The 18,713-nt window shown below is 38.4% G+C and overlaps 2 protein-coding genes across 2 annotated transcripts; one reads left to right on the plus strand and one right to left on the minus strand.

Moving 5' to 3' along the window:
• Positions 1-996: 996 nt before the first annotated feature.
• rragc (Ras related GTP binding C) lies at positions 997-14,067 on the minus strand. The gene is made up of 7 exons (XM_022764380.1): positions 13,708-14,067; positions 10,688-10,891; positions 9,327-9,526; positions 5,598-5,712; positions 4,120-4,262; positions 3,565-3,713; positions 997-3,014 (listed from the first exon to the last, which is right to left on the minus strand). The coding sequence occupies exons 1-7, from the start codon at positions 13,888-13,890 to the stop codon at positions 2,860-2,862; spliced, it is 1,149 nt and encodes a 382-aa protein (XP_022620101.1). The 5' UTR covers positions 13,891-14,067; the 3' UTR covers positions 997-2,859.
• A 753-nt stretch (positions 14,068-14,820) lies between these two features.
• LOC111235759 (C-Myc-binding protein-like) lies at positions 14,821-17,584 on the plus strand. The gene is made up of 5 exons (XM_022764287.1): positions 14,821-14,982; positions 15,765-15,837; positions 16,387-16,435; positions 16,608-16,737; positions 16,901-17,584. Exons 1-5 carry the CDS (start codon positions 14,968-14,970, stop codon positions 16,946-16,948), a joined length of 315 nt encoding a protein of 104 aa, XP_022620008.1. The 5' UTR covers positions 14,821-14,967; the 3' UTR covers positions 16,949-17,584.
• The last annotated feature ends 1,129 nt before the right edge of the window (positions 17,585-18,713 follow it).

Below are 18,713 nucleotides of genomic sequence, written 5' to 3' on the forward strand. Positions count from 1 at the left end.
GGTAGGCTACATGCGGATGCATAATTTATCTCAAATTAGCGCCTATTTGAGTAAGCATCAAAGCAAGGCGGCTAAGGTTGGAGGAGAGCTTAAGGAACCGCAGGGAAACCATCACCAGGATTAATGCGGGAGATTTTTATAAGAAATTACTGGCTTAATGAAGTGGATAAAAAAGCTGTCAGTGTTTTATTGCATCTAAATTGTGTGGAAGTGGTGTTTAGCTGTCTCGCCTACTCCCCACATAATGGGTCGTGACAGTAGCTGTGAGGCTTATTTAACTTAACTGGTGAATAACTTGCATGGCGAAGCTATTCACAGAGTTGTTTTTATATGCACTAAACCAGAAAGGGGATTTTTTTTTTTTCCTTTTTTTTTTTCGCCTCCCCATTCTCACTCATTATAACGCCACGTAAACAACAGCAAAATCAAGAGAACTGACAGTTAACAGTCGATCTGGTTTCATATTAGCAAAGGTTAAAAAGGTCACTTAGACTGTTAACATATAGAAAATATCCAGTCGACATGAACTTGACTTCTTCATAAATTAGATGTGAGCTAAAGCCTATGTTTCGTCAATACTGAGTAATCCAATTTACCCTACGGTTATGCTCATACTGCAGGCCGTTAATCAAACAGTTCTTCTTTCTTCTTACTAAAGCTTCTGACATTTATAGTCCAACTTGAACAGGGTGTGTAATTCAGCATACAGGTTCAGCAAATGTTGCATGCTTACTGTAAATTTTACAAGCATCAAAACAGTCGCTGAGGTTGGAGAGGAGGCAAAAATGAATGACAATACAAGCGAGGGGAAACACTTGAGCAGTCCTCCAGCGCCATCTTGTGTTTGATTGTAGGTTTGCATCATATTAAATGGTAAGAAACAGACTGCTGAAGAGAATCTGAACATGTTTCTGCTCCTATAATACCAGTGGTAGATGATTTGGTTACTGAAATGACTTTTTGTTCCTTTGGACCAATTATTACAATAACAAAAACAAAATTTAAATTTTCATTTATTTCACACAGTATAGCTCACAATACATGAAGTCAATCATCCATCAAGCTTTGATGTGCAAGTGTTTATTTGCAGGTGACTGATAATGACAAGGTTGAGAAGATTTTGGGGCATGTCTGAAGGAGCTGAGTTATTTGAATACCTTTGCCGAGTAAAAACCAGAACGCCTTAAAATCTGGAACATGAACTGCTCAGTTTTACCCTGCTAAGTTATCATGATAACATTTACGAGTCAGGTTTCTAGACAGGATGCAGCCAGTCTGAGTTCTCACATCTCACCCCTGATATAAACAAACAGACCAATGCGGGCACGACTGTCTTATCTTGTCACCCTGATGGCAAAAAAGCAAATCTGGTCTTTTTCTTCTCCTTTGTATTTAACTGTCTTGATTAGTTTCACTTCCTTACTTTTAAATACAATGAGAAGTGTTATGGTTGAGAACAATAGAAGTTGACAACACACTGATGTATGCATGCTTGGAATGGGTACATTTTGTTTTTTTTGTGAATCCTACTGATTAGAGCCAAACTAAATACAAAACATGGATTAATAATTTTGGGCAGGGTTGGAACTGTAGGTGGAAAAACATGCAAGTTTTTAACCAGTTCATACCATCATCCCACACAGTCAATCTGGAGTGTGAACCCCTCCATCAGTCCGCACATCAGCCAGACCTAAGACATTTTTCTAAGATGGCAACAAATGAGGGTTTAATCATGGCATTTTTTAAAATAATTTCACTGTTTAGGAATCATTTATTCATCTTGGCAGTGCTTTTGTAAAGACCATTTCCAAATTTCCAGCAAAACTCGTCAGAAAGTCAATCAAAAGCTTGATTTTCAGTGGAGCACACACAGACAAGTTACTTTCACTGATTGAAGAGTTTTAATTACGCTAAGCTGCTGTTATTGAGAAGAAGGACATATAGCTTTCCATAAACATCCCTCTCCAGTACAGACAAGGAGCCTAGTCTGGGATCTCATCAAAACCTTTCGTTGACACACACGCACACATACACACAGGCGCACACATACCCACATACATACACACACACACACACACACACACACGACCGAGTTAGTTATCGACAGCACAATCCCTTTGTAGACTGCTCACAAAACCTTGTTTTCCCTTCACAAGTGAAACCAAAAAGCGAGTTTTGGGCAGCATTCAGGTAGGGTGAGGTGAGTGGTGGAGAGAGAAAGCTTGCACTGCAGTCAAGCTTTATCTACATAAGGCCATCTCTGAACATGTGTGGGTTAGGACTAGCAGTTCACATCCGCCATCTCTTTTTTTGTGTGTGTTTTTTTTTCTTTTTTTTTCTTCTTTTTAAATCAGCACAGAAGTGGTCAGGGTGGATTCATCACTAGACAGATTCCTGCAAACTGTCATCACAGCTCGTCCATAGCAAGAGGTTACAACAAGGGTTTGTTTTCCCTCCTCACATTGTTCATACAGAGAGACCAGCAGCTAAATATCACAGTCTTTGACCGCTTTAGGAAATCCCAAGAGAGAGACTGAACACCTTTTCCTGTCCAAGTGCAGTTGTACTCTCTTGACTTCCTCACAGTCAACACGGTGCTTTGCATTCGCCTGTAACGGATGCTTGAATTTCCCTTCCATCCCAGCTTGAGAAGCCTGACCCCCTCGGTGCTCCAGTGCTGCTCCTACACTCTCCAGCCATCTCTCAGTGCTTTAGGTGCTGGGAGCAAGGGATTGTGATTGGCGCACCAGAGAGCCCACAGTTTAGTAGTCTGTCCTCTACAGGCTCCCTGGCTCTTCTCTGTCTTTCCTTCCCTCTACCCTCTTTTTGCGTCTTTTTATTTTTTATTTGCATCAGTGTCTAGACAGTGTTGCGCGGCGTGCCATTCAATGCAACAGCCTTGTTGCAGGGTGAGCCCACAGCCTGGGAGCCCATTGGACGCTGGGTGGAAACGCCCACCTCGAATACTTCATGGATGGCCTTCCGGAAACAGTGGAAGTTGTAGTCTATCAATCCTAAGAAAGCAAGAAAGATAAGAGTAGTTAATACTTTATTATGACGTGAAATTTCCTCTCTGTAATAATATCTGCAAACAAAATCAGTCAAAAGTCTGGTAGATCTAATTATGTCATGACCAGAACAAAAACACATAACATTTAGTGAAAGTTAAGAATTTTTCAGACAAATTGCACCACTGATTTAACAGATGAAGATCAGTTTGTAGTAGTGCCAAGGTTGTGAAAACAGTTTCTTTGTGGCTTTTAAGGGAGTCAGGATATCTCGGCCTCTGTTACTTCACTTTTTACCAATCTTATCAAAATCTGTCTCTTGTAAATTGTAACTTCCTAAATCCCTGGATTTTCCCTTCAATGTACTTAATTGCAACACATTACAATGTATAGATGTTCTTGTTTGGACTTCACCCACTCTACATACATGTAGATGCGACGCTAGAATAACGTAGGAGAGAGAAAATATGAAAAACACTTGACTCAAGCCACAACATCATTAGCCAAATTAAGCCAAATGAGGTGCAGAGGATCACAGATTTCCCTGACAGCTAACCTTTGCGCTCAAAACTTTCTTCTCGCAGGATGCAGACAAGGGCCAGGAACTTGGTGACCTCTTTCAGGTACAGCACAGTGGTGTTGTTGAGCTTGATGATGGCCATGGACTCCTTGTCGTAGGCACTGCCGCTGCCATCCTCCCTCAGGCTAGTGTGGCACAACAAAACACCATAGCATTTAGGGGAAAATGGAAAATAAATTGCAGCTTGCCAATGATGTCATTAATTAAGCAAATAAATGCATAAATGAAGTTATGCTTCAATAAAAGCATCATCAGACAACACATGGGTGAACTCTATATCTTAAAGCATTAACAAATTAGAGGGAGAGTAAATTAAACATGCTTTTTTATTTGTTTCAGTAGTTAACATGCAAATTTATACAGAAAGTTAATAAATCTACTCTATAGATACTCTTCCCTATGTTTGCAACTCATTTATTATAGAGTTCACTGTTAAATTGAATGAGGTTGTATGGAAAGCATTGGCATAACCCAACTCTGACCTCTCTGATAAATTGCTAATGTACAAACAAGCAAACAAAACGCACTCACCCATAGATGCAGGAGACGTCAATGACCACATCGATCATATCACAGCACAGCTCATAGGACTGCATGTCTACAGGAGAGCTGTCTGTGGCGATGTAGATCTTACTGACCACATCAAACAGAAAGGCTTTCTCTATCCCTGAATTCTGCCAGCGACAAAAATGAGGTGAAGGCCGGAGAGGAAGAGAGATGAAAGAGTGAGAGACAAAGACGAAGGGGAGTATTAGGATATTACATTGTGGTAAAGAAACACAGGACTACTATCTGATGTGTTACATTGGACCTGATAATAAAACTGTAAGGGTGGGCGATATGATGACATATGCGGATAAAAAAATTTGGCAACTGTCAAGAGACATTTTTCATCAGAAAATTAGGAAATTGTTTTATCATCTTATTGTTTCATTTTCCTATAATCTTTACACCATGGTAGTTATCCCTTTCATATCTCTGGGTGTGCAGTATTTAGGTCACAAATCAATGACAACGACCGCTTTATGTTGATTTTGGATTCTCATACGATTTTGGATCAATGTGATAATGGAAACACTTTGATTTGACAGGTAGTCAATTAGCTCGATTAGACAAAGACAGACATTTCCTGTCATTGATTTCATCCATTATCTCAATTAACTTTCCAGAAGTTTTCAATACACATGGTGAAATGTGCCAAAAGCTGTGTGAGCATATGGAAGCCAAGTCAAATGACGTTTTGTCTTATCAGTGATCGGTAAGGGTCTCCATAGGAACCCTCCCCCACCTTTTGGCACATTTTACTGTGACACATGTAAAGATATTGATATTGTGATATAAGGTTATATAGTCAAACTCAGTGCTCTTTGAAGTATTTCTTCATTGCTTAACCATGAAATATATCATCTATACTATGTATGTATGTATGTATCTATAAAGTCTATAATAGTATATAATTTATATACAATGTTTTGGAGATGTATTGAATCAACTTGAAGGATGTAGTTTGTGGTGCTGTTGAGCTACATGATATTATACAGAGGTGTTTATGTTTAGCCTGCCCTCATTGATATAAATCGAGTGGACAAAATAACAGAAACACCTGTCGCAGCTATGTCAACTCTCTGGATACATTAAATCTTGACAAACTACATTAAAAAAAACATACAATTATTTGCAGATACTATGTGAGGAAGGACTGCTTGTTCTTCCTTCATCATGTCCTGAGATAAATCTCTGCCAGTGGTCTTTTGGGTGTTACGAAGAGTGACACAATTCAAAATATGTTGCTAACAATGTGCGTGTTAGAAATCCTCCGCCTCATAAAAAGATTAGTGTTACAATCATGGCATCAAAACACTGTAAGAGAATCAGAGGAACTGTTAACCATGAAGTGGCATCAATGCTTTCAGTGACTCACATTCAGTCTGTCACACATAAATCATGGTGTCAATGACAACGTTACTAAAAAAGGTTGGTTGACCAAGAGCTCATGGTTGTCTACTTACAGAAATAAAGATGTTTAGGAGGTTCTCCAGAGTGGGGAGTTGAGGGATGAGCTTCTGCACCACTTTGCTGAAGGCCTCAAAGATGGAGTGGTCATAAATACTCGTCAGGTAAAAGCTGAATGACATAAAGATAAAAAAAAAAAAGAAGAAGAGGTGAATAAGCCGTTACTAAGCTGTCACTTCTCACTTCCTCAAAAAGCATATGGAAGCAGGTAAAAATACAGAAAGTCACAAGATCACATGAGAAACAGATGCTGGATGGTAGAAAAAAAAAGGGTCTGAAGTAAAACATGTAAACCTGATTCAGACATAAAAACACAGGAATGAAAATAAAATTAGCAAAACTGATCTCATATGACTGCAGCAAAACCGGACACACATGATTTATGGACGTTGGTTACTGGGATATATAAATAAAAGGCCAGTGTCTGAGGAAACCAGTGGCTTGAGCCAAATGGAACTGTCTGCATACACTTGGCAGAAGAACAACTTTACAAAGTACCAAAGAGCCACAAGGCAGAGCAAAAAAAAAAAAAAAAAGCCCTCTCAGCTCCGCTGTATATCCAGGACCGCCATGGCTGTCTAACCGGAATAAACAACAATCTCACCCCACATAAAACACAGTGCAGTATGTGCCAACAGAGCCCTAACATCAACAGTAAAGCTGCTGCAGAGCTGACCGAGCTCAGCCAGGACAACCTGTTTTATGCGCTACACAACACATTTAGACTCTACACACAGTGTCAGGGCAAAGGCTGTAATTAACGATCATTTTTAGTTTTTGATCAGGGCTCCAACAATTTATTTTATTATCGAGCAACCTACAGAGTACTTTTTAATCAATTGATCTTTTTGTCTATTAAATGTCATGAAACAGTAAAAAAAATTAAAATAATAATGATTTTCCCAAAACAGATTTAATTTAAAAACTTGTGCAATTAAACTTATTATCAAAATTGCTACCCAACTAATTCTCTTTATATCAACTAATTGGTTATTCTTCCAGCTTTATTTTCAATTAACTTGGTGATGACTTGTACTTTACTTGAAAAACTTAAACAATTACTGTATTATCAATACAGTCATCAATTAGCTTTCTGTCTATTGACTAAGCCATTAACCAAGTAATCATGGCTTTTGATTGGACCATTTCCTCTGGTTATATGACGCAGTAAAAGTGTCAGTATTTTCCACACAAAACAACAAATCAAATCACTAAATCTCCTACAGCAGTTAATGGTGTGAATCACTGCAAGTGTACGTCAGCCTTATTTCTACATCTTACATTTGTCCGCCCTTTGGAGCCCGAATCATAACAGCTATGGTATCTGAAGAACGGGTCATTGATTCTTCATTAGGATGTCAGGGAGGAATCTCACAGTAACGCTCAAGAGTATGCAGACCATACACATGCACAGGCTACTGTGTATGTAACAGAGGAAATTAGCATGAACACTAAAGGCCTTTCACAGGGTTTCTGTAGGGTTCATCAAGTTAAATGTAAGACTTTTTTTCATACCACATGGAATGCAACACCTCAGTCATGGTCACACACATGGCCAAAGTATTAAAGTCAAATGGAAAGACAGAAGGAGCAATATGGTATAGAATTACTTACTATCATAGTATCAGATAATGTCAGAATAATCCCACCTTTAGTTTGTAACTGTAATGTAACATAATGTCTCTCGAGAGCCTGCAGTACGGATACATACTACATTACTGCCTATAGAAGGCATGAGAAAAATATTGAAGCCAATAATTCATTTCTGCTGTGGTAAAGCAATTGTGATGAATTCCAACAGGGGGATCAAATTGCAGGTGACATGCATCAGATGTGACGATGTCGCTCTACATGTGCAGATTCAGGTTTTTTTTTTTTTTTTTTTTTTTAAAAAAGCAACATTTTAGGATGCTCTGTCAATACAATCTAATTTTCACTTTCAAACTTGACACAGATTTGTTGGGGTGAGAGTTGTGACTGGCTGGACTCTGTGCTGACATGTTAACACCTACACGTGTTACAGTAGCACAAAGTTGTTGAAATCCAGAGAACTGCTGAGAAAAAAAAAAGCTGAATGAATGTATTTAACTTAGCAACACTTACAAATAACCAATCTGCTTCCTTGTATGTGTGACAACTTCTTTCTTTTTCTCTTTCATCTGCATAAAGTTCAGGGAAGCCACTTACGTCAAACAGGTAGAGACAGCTTGTCTCTCACAAAGGGAACACAAAGACTGTATCACGAGATGAGCTATATCAGAGAATTCAATTCTCATTTATTATTAACATTCTTGGATAAAAATGTACATCGTTCAAACATGCCAGAGAAAAAAAAACTTGCACATAATTTTAGCACCAACTTAAAAAACAATAATAATTTCATCTGTGTTTGTAAAAAAAAAAAAGAAAAAAAGTGAGTGCTAATCACTTTTACATTTACTGCTCCTGCTGTCGAATATGTGCTCACATTAGGTTGGTATCAGTTTCCTTCATAGAGAGCTGGACCATCATCACATTCAGATAATTTTTTTAATCTGACGTTGCTGAACAGACCACAGTCTCAAACTTACTCTGCACTGTCACTCAGGAGCATCGTTTGGTGGCCTATGAGCACTGTGTTAAATTGTTTTGAAGTTACCTGTGCTGAATTCAGGGCTCCGTTATTTAAACCGGCAGAAAGTGAGCTTGACCTGGTTGATCTTTCTCTGCCACTGTGTTGTTCACATGTTAAAAGGAAATCAAACCAGCTCTAAAAATAAATGCACTCTGCCACGTAGGATGTTTGATCCTCTTCACCCACTCCATCAAGTGGAAGAAATGTCATTACAGCTGAGGAGGTTTCTCTGGAGTTTAGTGACATTCAGCCAGAGAAGCTAAAGTGAAGTTAGCTTCGTAAACAGACTGAATCTGGAAATGCTTATTTAAAGGGGATTTAAGGTTTCTGTTCAGCTGCTGTACCAACCTGTTAGAGCTCATTTCTAAGCTGCAGCTGTGTTTTTGATAAGATTTAGAAAATGTGCTGAACAAAAAAGCAGCAGTACTGTAAAGCTTTAATTCACTGTTTGCTGCGACTTAAAGTCCTGCTGTGCAGGTCTGTATCTGGTGCATTACTCAGCTGTTTTTTTTCTGATGTATGAGTTGCCTCAGTTTATGTAAACATCCCCACAATGGTGAGTTAACTGGATTTGGACCAACTTTTGTGTTGGTCCATTGTTTTAAAGTTTAGCTTAACCTAATTCAACCTACCTCTTTCTTGCAGTGTTACTTTGTGTGTCTGTGCTTTTTTCAAAAAGTATTTTAAAATGAATAATGCAATACAGAAAATGTGCAAATAAACAATACTTTATTGTATTTGCATTATGTATCAGGCCCTTGTTTATTATTATTATTATTATTAGTAGTAGTAAAATATTGTTATTTTTACCATTAACTTGAGTTGCTACATCTTACCCATGATTGTAGAAATATTTTTCCCTCTTTCTTACAAAATGTATATAATTGTGTATAATTTTTATATTAAAAAGGACTTATAAGAAAAGGAGAAGGGCCTGCTCTCATGGAAATGCAGTAATGAGAACAGTGTGTTTGCATGCACTTGCATGTCAATACCAACGTCTGATTGCACAGGTAGCAGGGAAGAAATCATTTCTTCTTTAGCCTTGTACAAATGTAGTGAAGTAGAAAATGTAAAAAGTAAAATAATAAAATGTGAAATGAAAACGTACCTGAGATGCAGCTTCTCTAAGCTAGCGTCAGCCAGATCGTCATTGGCTCTCTGGTGGATGTCTCTCTGGGTCTCGATCTTGTGATCGTCTGACAGGCCGTCCACTTTGTGGATAAAAACCTCAAAGTTAATCTCTGGATTTACCCTGTAGGCCCGCGACACAGTGAGGTGGAGCCTGCCCAGAGCCTCCACATAGTCATCCTAAGAGGAAGAAAGTAATATGTTAATACACATGTGAATTATGTACATCTTTGCACAAACTGAATCATAAAACTGCCCATAAATGCATTACAAAAATCTACCCTACAGTCCTTATTTTAGATGACAATTATCTTCTATGACAGCATTCGTGCACATAATCACCATATCATTAATTAATCGCCTTTGTTGCTGCTAAACTGTCAGCATAGTTAAAACAATTGAGACCAAAACAATTAAGCCTCGTTAAACATTTAGATACCTCACATCTCTCAAAACTGCATATGACGATCTTCTGCTCGGATGAACCTTGATAACGGCCATTTAAAGTGATTCATTGCAGCTGCTGCTTATACAACAAAAAATTACAACAACAATGCCGCAGCAGATTCCCATGAATAAAATGAACAAGAAAATCAAGATGTGCTGCCTATTAAAAGGTGTTACAGTCACAACTTGCTCTTCTGTGAGCTGAGCCCAGGGCGATTATTGTCTGCTGCTCCAGGACAGAGTGATGTGTAAGTCCAGGTATGAGGAAACGCACCACTGCATTGTCTTCCAAAACAGCAAGCAAAACAGTGAAAACAACTCTGCTCAGATATTGCTGTGTGACCAACTGCTGAAACTAATTTAATCTGATGCACCTCCTTGAGTAGAAATAAACCCTGCGATCAGATCAGCTGTGGCTTACATCGTGGCTGAGATTACTTCTTGAAAGCACTTATGGTCATGTGGATAGCATTGGCATAAAAGCCGAGGCGGGTAATTGTCTTTTATTCTGGCTATTCCAGCTGCTCATCACTGAGTTCATTCCTCAGGGTTGAAAGGGGCTTCTACAGTACTTTGCCTTACAGTAACAGTCAGTGACCACTAAAATATGTTGTTTTCTTCTTGTATGCAGTTATAAAATGGAAAATATATACATGAAAGTGAGCCACAATAGTGTCAGATTTCCTATTTGTGAAATGAAATGCCTAGTAACTGCCCACAAGGCAAGAGGAAAAGCAAAGATCAATACCTTTAGTCAGCATATTTGAAACACGACTCTGTTTACTTCCTATGCTCAGAGCCAATTGAACAATACAGTGCGTTGCTGTGAAACAACACAGTCACTTCCTGTGTTTATGGCTATTTCAAATGAACCATTGTTTTTCTGTTCTTCACCTGAGCATCGATGACAAATATCAAAGCCCCGGTTCCTCTGAAGATCATCTCGTAGTCGAAGGTGGGGTCGAAGAAGTCAACTTGGCCTGGGAAGTCCCAGATCTGGAAATTGACGAATGAGCTGCTGGATATGTCGTCCTTGTAGATCTTGTTGGTGCTCTCCAGGAACAAGGTCTCATTGGGAGACATTTTGTGGAAAACCACCTAAAAATAAGAGATGGGTTTATCTTGAAGTAGAACAAATCCAAATGACTTGTCCCTGGGATTTTGTTGCAGGGAGTCCAGAGACCTAATACCAACTTAGAAAGTGTGACACAAAGTAACACTGCATATACATGAATACAATTTGTTCTTATTATACAGTGTCACACTCATCCTACAATCAATTTGTTATCTAATCCCCAGACAAAGCTTTAGCCAAGTGAACATGAAAACATCGGACAGGAAAGTAATGATAAAACAGCTGAGCTCCTTATCACACCTAACGAAATTAGAGTTCCCTACTGTAATCATACTGTGCTAAGGTGAAGATTGGAAATAACACAATTTATAACAATTACCTATACGTCATCTGTTAACGACACAAACAATGACTATATTTATTTTAACATGTATTTAAAGCTGAAACAATTACTCAATTAGCAGACAATCGCAGGGTTTGGAGTGAGAGACCTAACTTGGCTTTTCAGACACACTGTGCGATCCCTTCAATGTGTCATCTCTAGCCACCTTTTGCTTTTTTGATTTGTATTGATATCAGTTAAGTTACTGTTCAACATTTGTGTTAAAATGGCTGAAACTTTAAACATTTTGTTACACATGCTTTTGAGAATAGTGAGAAATTAGTAATACAGCAAATAACTTTAACAAATTATTTTATATATAGAATACAACTTTTTGAAGAAGTGTTTAAGGGTTTTCTTCAGAGTTACACAGATAGAGATATATTGTAAATTATCATTTTGTGTTATGTCACTGTCACGCGTTACTATATTTTGACTGGTGCTATGATTCCGGCACAAACACATCATCCGGATGTCACATGCAGAGCAAAAGGGAAAAGGGCAAAACTTTGCAGACTCAATGGTCTGATGCAACACGTCACTCTATATTCAGCATTTTGCAGTGGCATGCTTTCAAACAGCAGAAGGTAAGACTGTAGCTGTAAAGCCAAGAGTAGTTTAGGGTTGATCAAAGTCTTGCTCTACTGGATACAGTAAGAGGTAGAAAATAAATTGCACTGGGTAATGGTGGAGGACCTGGGAGCGTTCGCTTCACCACTGCCATGTTGAATCAGTGTGTGGGCCACTGAGGTCACAGGCCAATGAACCAGCAAAAAGCCAAATCACATGTTTTATCAGCCCATACTAGAGGATTACTGGGGAACATTAATCAGGGGCTTGAGGGTGTGTGGATTACTGAAAAACAGAACATGTGTGCATGTGCACTTCAGTACAGAGAAGTGCAGTTCTTTACTTTTATTTCCTCCAGGCATTGTCTTTAGGATAGGCTCCTGGCATGTCACGCTATATCTAGCCTGATTCTACTTCCCCCTTGTATTTTAACATGAATAATAAAATATCATAGGAGGGAACAACTGCATCTCATCTATTATTCAACCACGGTGCTAGTCTGGAAGTGGCAGAGTTGAAGGATATGACGGAGACAGCTAACTTTGCTGTACGAGTTCGTGTTCAAATCAAGGCAGTAGGCAACAACCTCTATGAGTCAGTTGGTTTTTCGTAATTTGACTAATTGGAAAATTGTTAAGGAATTTCCACGACTGAAGTGCAATATCAACTATGGCTAATTTTATGACCATGTCATACCATTTTTATTGTCTTCACATGATGTATATTTTCAATAAAATTGTATTTTATGAAACTGTGGAAAAGCTAACACTAATTCACTATGATTCTAGCATGGGAGTCCGATTTTCCTGCAATGTTTTATAACATCATAAAAAATTATTACACTTTTATGAAATAAAACATTAAGCTTCATCTACTAAGTAAATTGATTACAAGACAAGCTGCTCCAGGATCTGCGTGATTGACCACCTCAGGTAAACACTTACCTGGGAGGAGACCCTGGGAGTACTGGCTGCTCTGGACTAGAGCTGAAACAAAACTAATCTGCAACTACTTTGACAGTCAATTAATTGTTTCTGTCAATTTTTTTTAATCAAAAATGCCAAACATTTGATGGCTCCAGCTACACCAGTGTGAGGATTTACCACTTTTTCCAGTCATATGTTGCAGTAAACTGAATATCTTTGGGTAGTGAACTATTGGTTGAATGCAAAAAAGCTGTTTGAAGACATCACTCTGGGCTGTGGGACATTATTACACAGACCAGACCAAAACACTGAAGCAATTAATGAAATTATTGCAGCGCCACTCTGGACTTGGGAACCTGGGACACATAACATGTTTATGTAGGAGGGGGGACTGTGGGGGCCCAACAAATCTGGCCCCCCCCCCCCCAGCGAGTTAATCCGGCCATGATTTACATGCATTGCAGAGAGGATGTTGTCCAAACTGAGGGTGCTGTACTGATTTGAAACTAAGTGTTAGGTTTTGAGAATGGAAGGTGTGGTCGCTGTGCTGTCATGTGAGAGCCACACATCAGACCTGCCCTTTGCCTCACAGCTGGGTGGGACTAAGATATATTTGGCATGTTGGACAAGTTGTTAACTTAATAGTCACATGCTGTACATCCACATATCGGTACAGATACACCAAGCGTCTCTGTCCACCTGGTTAATAATTCACTGCTACAGCTAAACTAAGCTACCTCTGAAGGCTAACTTAGCCATTAGCTGCAGGGAGAACGGTTTTAATTGCACTTCTTTCCTTCTCGTGTGCCCAGACATGTTATCTGCTGGTAGATAGCTATCATCACTTGCGACATGCTAAACTAACTCGCTAGCTCTTCAGGCTAACCTCTCATTGACTTGCGTGAAGCAGAGGAAGGCGCCGCTCGCCTCGAAAGGCTAACACTTTAACGCCTCTTCCTACCTTCTGTATCGATGACTTGCCACTTCTTCTCAAACCCATGAGGAGGATTCTGGGTTTGCTGTCGGACGGAGCCGGGCTGTCCTCGATGTCGGCCTCCTCTTCACCGTAACCGAAATCTTTGGGGAACGAGTCCGCTACCCCGTAGCTGTCAGCCAGCTGTTCCACATCGTACTGAATCGACATTTTGACCCAACGACGGTCGCTTCCCCTATTCCCCCCCGTACTTGTCAGTCACCACACCCGTGTTTATATCAGACGATCGGTATGCAACATAAACTAACGCCAGACAATGAAAATACTTTGTCAATAATGCCCTGGCTACTCAGAAACACAGAGCGTGATCCCACACATTTCCTTAGGATTTCCTCTCCCCTGAAAAAAACTCGCCCTTTGGTCCCGCCCCTTGATTCTTATTCGCTGTCTGTGTTACAATTCGAAAAGTGATTGGTCAAACCACCTGCCACTCTACCGATGTTTGTCGCTGTCACCTGACTAGTACTCAGACTTGTTTTGTGACCTATCACCCGAATAAGAAGCAGATACGCACTCTTATCACTGCTTTTCAAAATCCACTCAAGTATGTAGCAATAACACATAATTTATACATTTGATTTCCTTGAAAAATTGAACATTTCATAAAGGTTGTTTAAAACAAACCAAATAGAAAGTGAATAGTAATGGTGTTACGCGATATCAACAGCAGATGGCGACAGGCACCCACTACAGTTAGGTTGAGGATTTCAAAGTCTTTCCAAAATGTCGGAATTTATACTTAACATCAGCAATAAGATGCAAATATGTATTATTCGTGACAAATGTTTGGCAAGGGCTGACTATTGAAAGATTTTTTTAAAGAGATAACATTAAAGTGTAGAATGGCGGGGATATGTAAGTCCCATGTGCAGTGACTCTTTCCAACCTAAGAAGATAGCATGTAATTTGTACTTTGTACCCTCTGTACAGTGTCGTTACCAGGATCTTAGAATTTTAGAAATAAGTCCAGTTTGAGTCTAACACTCCCAACAAATAAAACATAAAGACCGATAAGGATTTAGCTCTGGCTTGTGTTTGACATACCTTATATTTTTTACGAGGAACGCCTGAATGCATCACCGGTTGCTTGAAGGAAGGTGATAAACGAAACTTAACTTTTCCGGCCCGGCACTTTACCTGGTTTTCAAAATTAACCACTGCGATATCAAGTGAGGAAGAAAACATAGTATCTACAAGAGGAAAGTCAACCTTAAAACCTACATCATCATGGCACACTACAGAGTAAGTGTGTTCGCTTTTCGCTTTATCTTCTTACACTAGTGTTCTTAAGAATTTGTTTCTTGTGTAGTAACTATAGGTTAGCTAAGCTAACATTAGCAAGCTGGGAGGAGAAGGAGTTGATTAGTGATTAGACAGTCGACCTATGAACTAATGTTTTGGTTTTTACAATGATTTGGGTTTTATATCTTCGTTTATAGAGCTAAGTTGAGATCCCATAACATAATGCGAAAAAATAACTACAAACGTCTTTGACAACATTTCCTGCTGCAGGTCTTAATTCGACCATGTTTACTTACAAACCGAACCTTCGGGATGAGTGGATTGCTGGTGTCGGGAGGCCCTGGACCAGATCCTCTGTATGAACTGACTGTTAACATTTCTTGTTAGAAAGTAAATCAAACGACCACATAGAGACGCAAATTTACGACAAAGAGACTCAACTCGACGGCAAAGAGACGCAAAACAACTACACAGAGATGCAAAACAAGTACAAGAGATTCAAAAACACCACAAAGAAACAGAGCAACTAAAAAGAGATCCTTAATGATCACAGTGACATAACATGATTAAAATATAGATGCAAAACTACCATAATGAGATACAAAACAACAACAAAGAAATGCTGAACATGAATGACTAGACACAAATCGATGCAAAATCCTGTGGAAATACATATTAACCATGCTGTTTGCCACATAAATGTTTACGTTATTGTCATTATCTAGACCTTACAGTTGATAGTTTTGTGCTCAGTTGATAATAAAATGCCTGACTTTCCACAGGCTTCGGACACCAAAAGGGAGCAGTTTCGGAGATACTTGGAGAAAGCTGGTGTTGTTGACAGTCTTACTAGTGGTATGCCACATTTTTTTCTGTAGAAATAATTTCTCTCTGGGCTTGGGCGCTATTCACAAACTTCACACCAAATCACCTAATGAAAAGTAAATGGAGCAAACCAGGAGAGCTGCAGACAAGTTTACAACAGAAACTTGCTATTTGTACTGAATCACTGATTAGTAAACAACATCAAATCATCATCTAATATGAGATTTTGGAACCAAATAAATCATCTTAATAATTGAAAAAGAGCATCATTTGAAAAATTTCAACACCACTACTAATATTATACTTAAGTTTCTGTACTGACACCACAAAAATACTGTTCAGTACCTCACTTTAAGGAATATATACGTAACCCATTTTTTCCATTTGACAAAATATACCAAACTTCTCAAATAGGTAAACAAGACCAGAAATGTGTCCAAATATTTGCTAACATCAGTCAGTTTTGGTATCACATTTAGGTCAGTAACTAAAAAGTATTGAATTTAGATTTTTAAGCGTATTAATAGCGTCTGTTCTTCTGCAATTTTATTTAACTCTTTTGTTTCCATTTGGTTTCAGTACTCGTGGCTTTGTATGAACAACCTGAACGGCCCAACAATGCTCTGGAGTATCCTTTTATACACATTAAGCTCTTCTTGACATGGCCAAATAATTGCATGGTCTGTAGTGAGTTGAGTATGTGAGTCAGGTTTGTGCCCCCACCCATCAAATAAAGATGTGCAGAATCAATCAATAAATGAAACACTTTCTCTTTAGATTCTTTAACCAACTCCCTCCAGATTTGTGAAGCAGCATCTCGGTGCCGCTGGACAGATTTCAGCAGACACTGAGGCTCTGCAGCAGGAGGTGATTGACCTGAGGCAGAGGTGTGCACGTCTGGCAGAGGAAAACAAAGACCTCAAAACAAGGGTAAACTTAATGCTGTAAAGAGGCCTTGGGTACCCTGAAAGACGCTATAAAAATCCAAGTTATTATTATTATTATTATTATTATTATTATTATAAAAAATGTATGTCAACTCCGTCAACATCATTTTTAAACATACATACATGTTTTTTCTGAATCTCTCTAGCTGCAGCGCCATGAACCCGTGTCAGAAGATGGATCCACAGCTGAGTAGACGACAGCAGAGCTTTGGTTTGATTAATGTATTTTTTGTTGATATTACTGGCACTTTGAATTTCAAGACGAGACGACACTGTTAAGTGAAAGCCAAGATTTTTTATATAACTGTGCTGTTTTTTGTAAATCCTAGTTTCTACTTTGTTTCTTTGAATCTAACTTATTCTGTACATGTGTGTATATATAAGTTTTTGTCTTGTTCATTAAGACTTTACCATAGCTTTACTGAGAAAGTGCCCTCTGGATGACTGGACAAGTCATTTCTTAAGACATGAGATGTATAATTTTTTTTTGAGAAGCCTATGAAAGAGTTCCATAACCAGCTGATAATTTTTTTTTTCTGGCATTGTGATAAACAAACACAATTTCCAGATCCACATGACATAGTATGTGATAAAGACACACGTACACTTTATTTTTGAAAGATCTGGTCTGAGTGAACATTTGTAAAAAAAATCTCAAAAATGTAAGTCACTTGCAAAATAAAGCACAGTATTGTAATTGGTGGTAAATTAATCTGTGAACATCAATATGTCAATCAGAACTTTTACTTTAATATCAGGATTTTGATAGTGTAGTTACCTTGGTCAGAAACAGCTGTGTACAGTCCGTATTCAGAGTATCTGCAGGACTTGAAAAGTCTTACAAAGCAGTGAATTCAGTTTCCTTTATTTAAAAAAAAAAAAAAAAAAGGAAAAAAAAGAAAAAAGTCCTAGAAGGTATTAAAAAGTCGTGAATATCCTATACAAAAGGTCTTGGATATTTTTCCTTTATTTGATTCATCCATTTTCTGCTACTTAAAAGCAATTCTAGACCACATTGTTTTCAAGGATATTATTTATAATTTTCACCATGCCTTCTACGTGAGTCTTTAACTTGGTGAACATTGCAGAAACCCTGATATTACACAGCAGTCATCACTTGATGATCTACACTTAAACTAATGCAAAATGAAAAAAATCCCTTAAGAAAACAAAACGAGTAAAACACTTGATACAGAAACAAATGAAGACGTCGGGGACCAGAGCACATCAGGTTTTCTACGGGGTTCAATCAGATTTAATAATTTTCAGTTATTTCATGGGGGACAAACAGTCAAAACTATCAAGCAGGACAGAAAACCAACGGTATTCTCTTTGGTGAGGACAGTGCTGCTGTGTTAGCTGCTTATTGATATGCTCAGGAGTCTGATGACAGTGTTAAACTCCCAGGGTGTATCGGTAATGCTGACATTTTTGTCATTGTGGCTTAAAAAGCAGCTAATGTTTCCACTTCTCTCTCGGTGCAGGTCGACAGAATATCTCCTTTCCATTTTGAGAGTTGACTTCAACCTCCCCATCTTTAAATCCTAGTTCATAATACAGATTAAATTAAATTGCAAACTTTAGACAAAATCATCTTTACCGCAAATACATCTGGAAGTTCTTTTGTTTAGCATCACTTTATGGTACAAATGTACACACTTCTTTTGGACAGACATGTTTGCCATACTGGAAATTTAAAACATGCACCAATTACATGACTTTTCACAGTGTCATTGGGAGTAAATATACATTCAGAAAACGCAACTTGGCAGTCTATAGAGCTAACATGTTAAATAAATAGACAATGTTTATATTGATTTTATATTTATATATTTTATTTTTTACATTTATTTTTCATGCTAATTTTGTAGCAGTACAAGTCAAAATAGGAAACAAAGGTAGTCCAAAACTGGTTTGAAATAAATATAAAGCATATAGTATAAAGTCCTCTGTCTTTCA

The sequence above is a fragment of the Seriola dumerili genome, unplaced genomic scaffold (assembly GCF_002260705.1).
Source record: "Seriola dumerili isolate Sdu_G_001 unplaced genomic scaffold, Sdu_1.0 BDQW01000533.1, whole genome shotgun sequence".
Taxonomy (NCBI): Eukaryota; Metazoa; Chordata; class Actinopteri; order Carangiformes; family Carangidae; genus Seriola; species Seriola dumerili.

What these genes read in the sequence shown, in the direction of transcription:
- LOC111235759 (XM_022764287.1), top strand. An exon ending in TGTTGACAGTCTTACTAGTG is followed by an intron (nt 15,838 to 16,386) that starts GTATGCCACATT and finishes ATTTGGTTTCAG; the next exon opens with TACTCGTGGCTTTGTATGAA. An exon ending in CGGCCCAACAATGCTCTGGA is followed by an intron (nt 16,436 to 16,607) that starts GTATCCTTTTAT and finishes AACTCCCTCCAG; the next exon opens with ATTTGTGAAGCAGCATCTCG.
- rragc (XM_022764380.1), bottom strand. Translation starts at nt 13,890, where the DNA reads ATGTCGATTCAGTACGATGTGGAACAGCTGGCTGACAGCTACGGGGTA. An exon ending in TATTTGTCATCGATGCTCAG is followed by an intron (nt 9,527 to 10,687) that starts GTGAAGAACAGA and finishes TCTTCCTCTTAG; the next exon opens with GATGACTATGTGGAGGCTCT. An exon ending in TTAGAGAAGCTGCATCTCAG is followed by an intron (nt 5,713 to 9,326) that starts GTACGTTTTCAT and finishes TATGTCATTCAG; the next exon opens with CTTTTACCTGACGAGTATTT.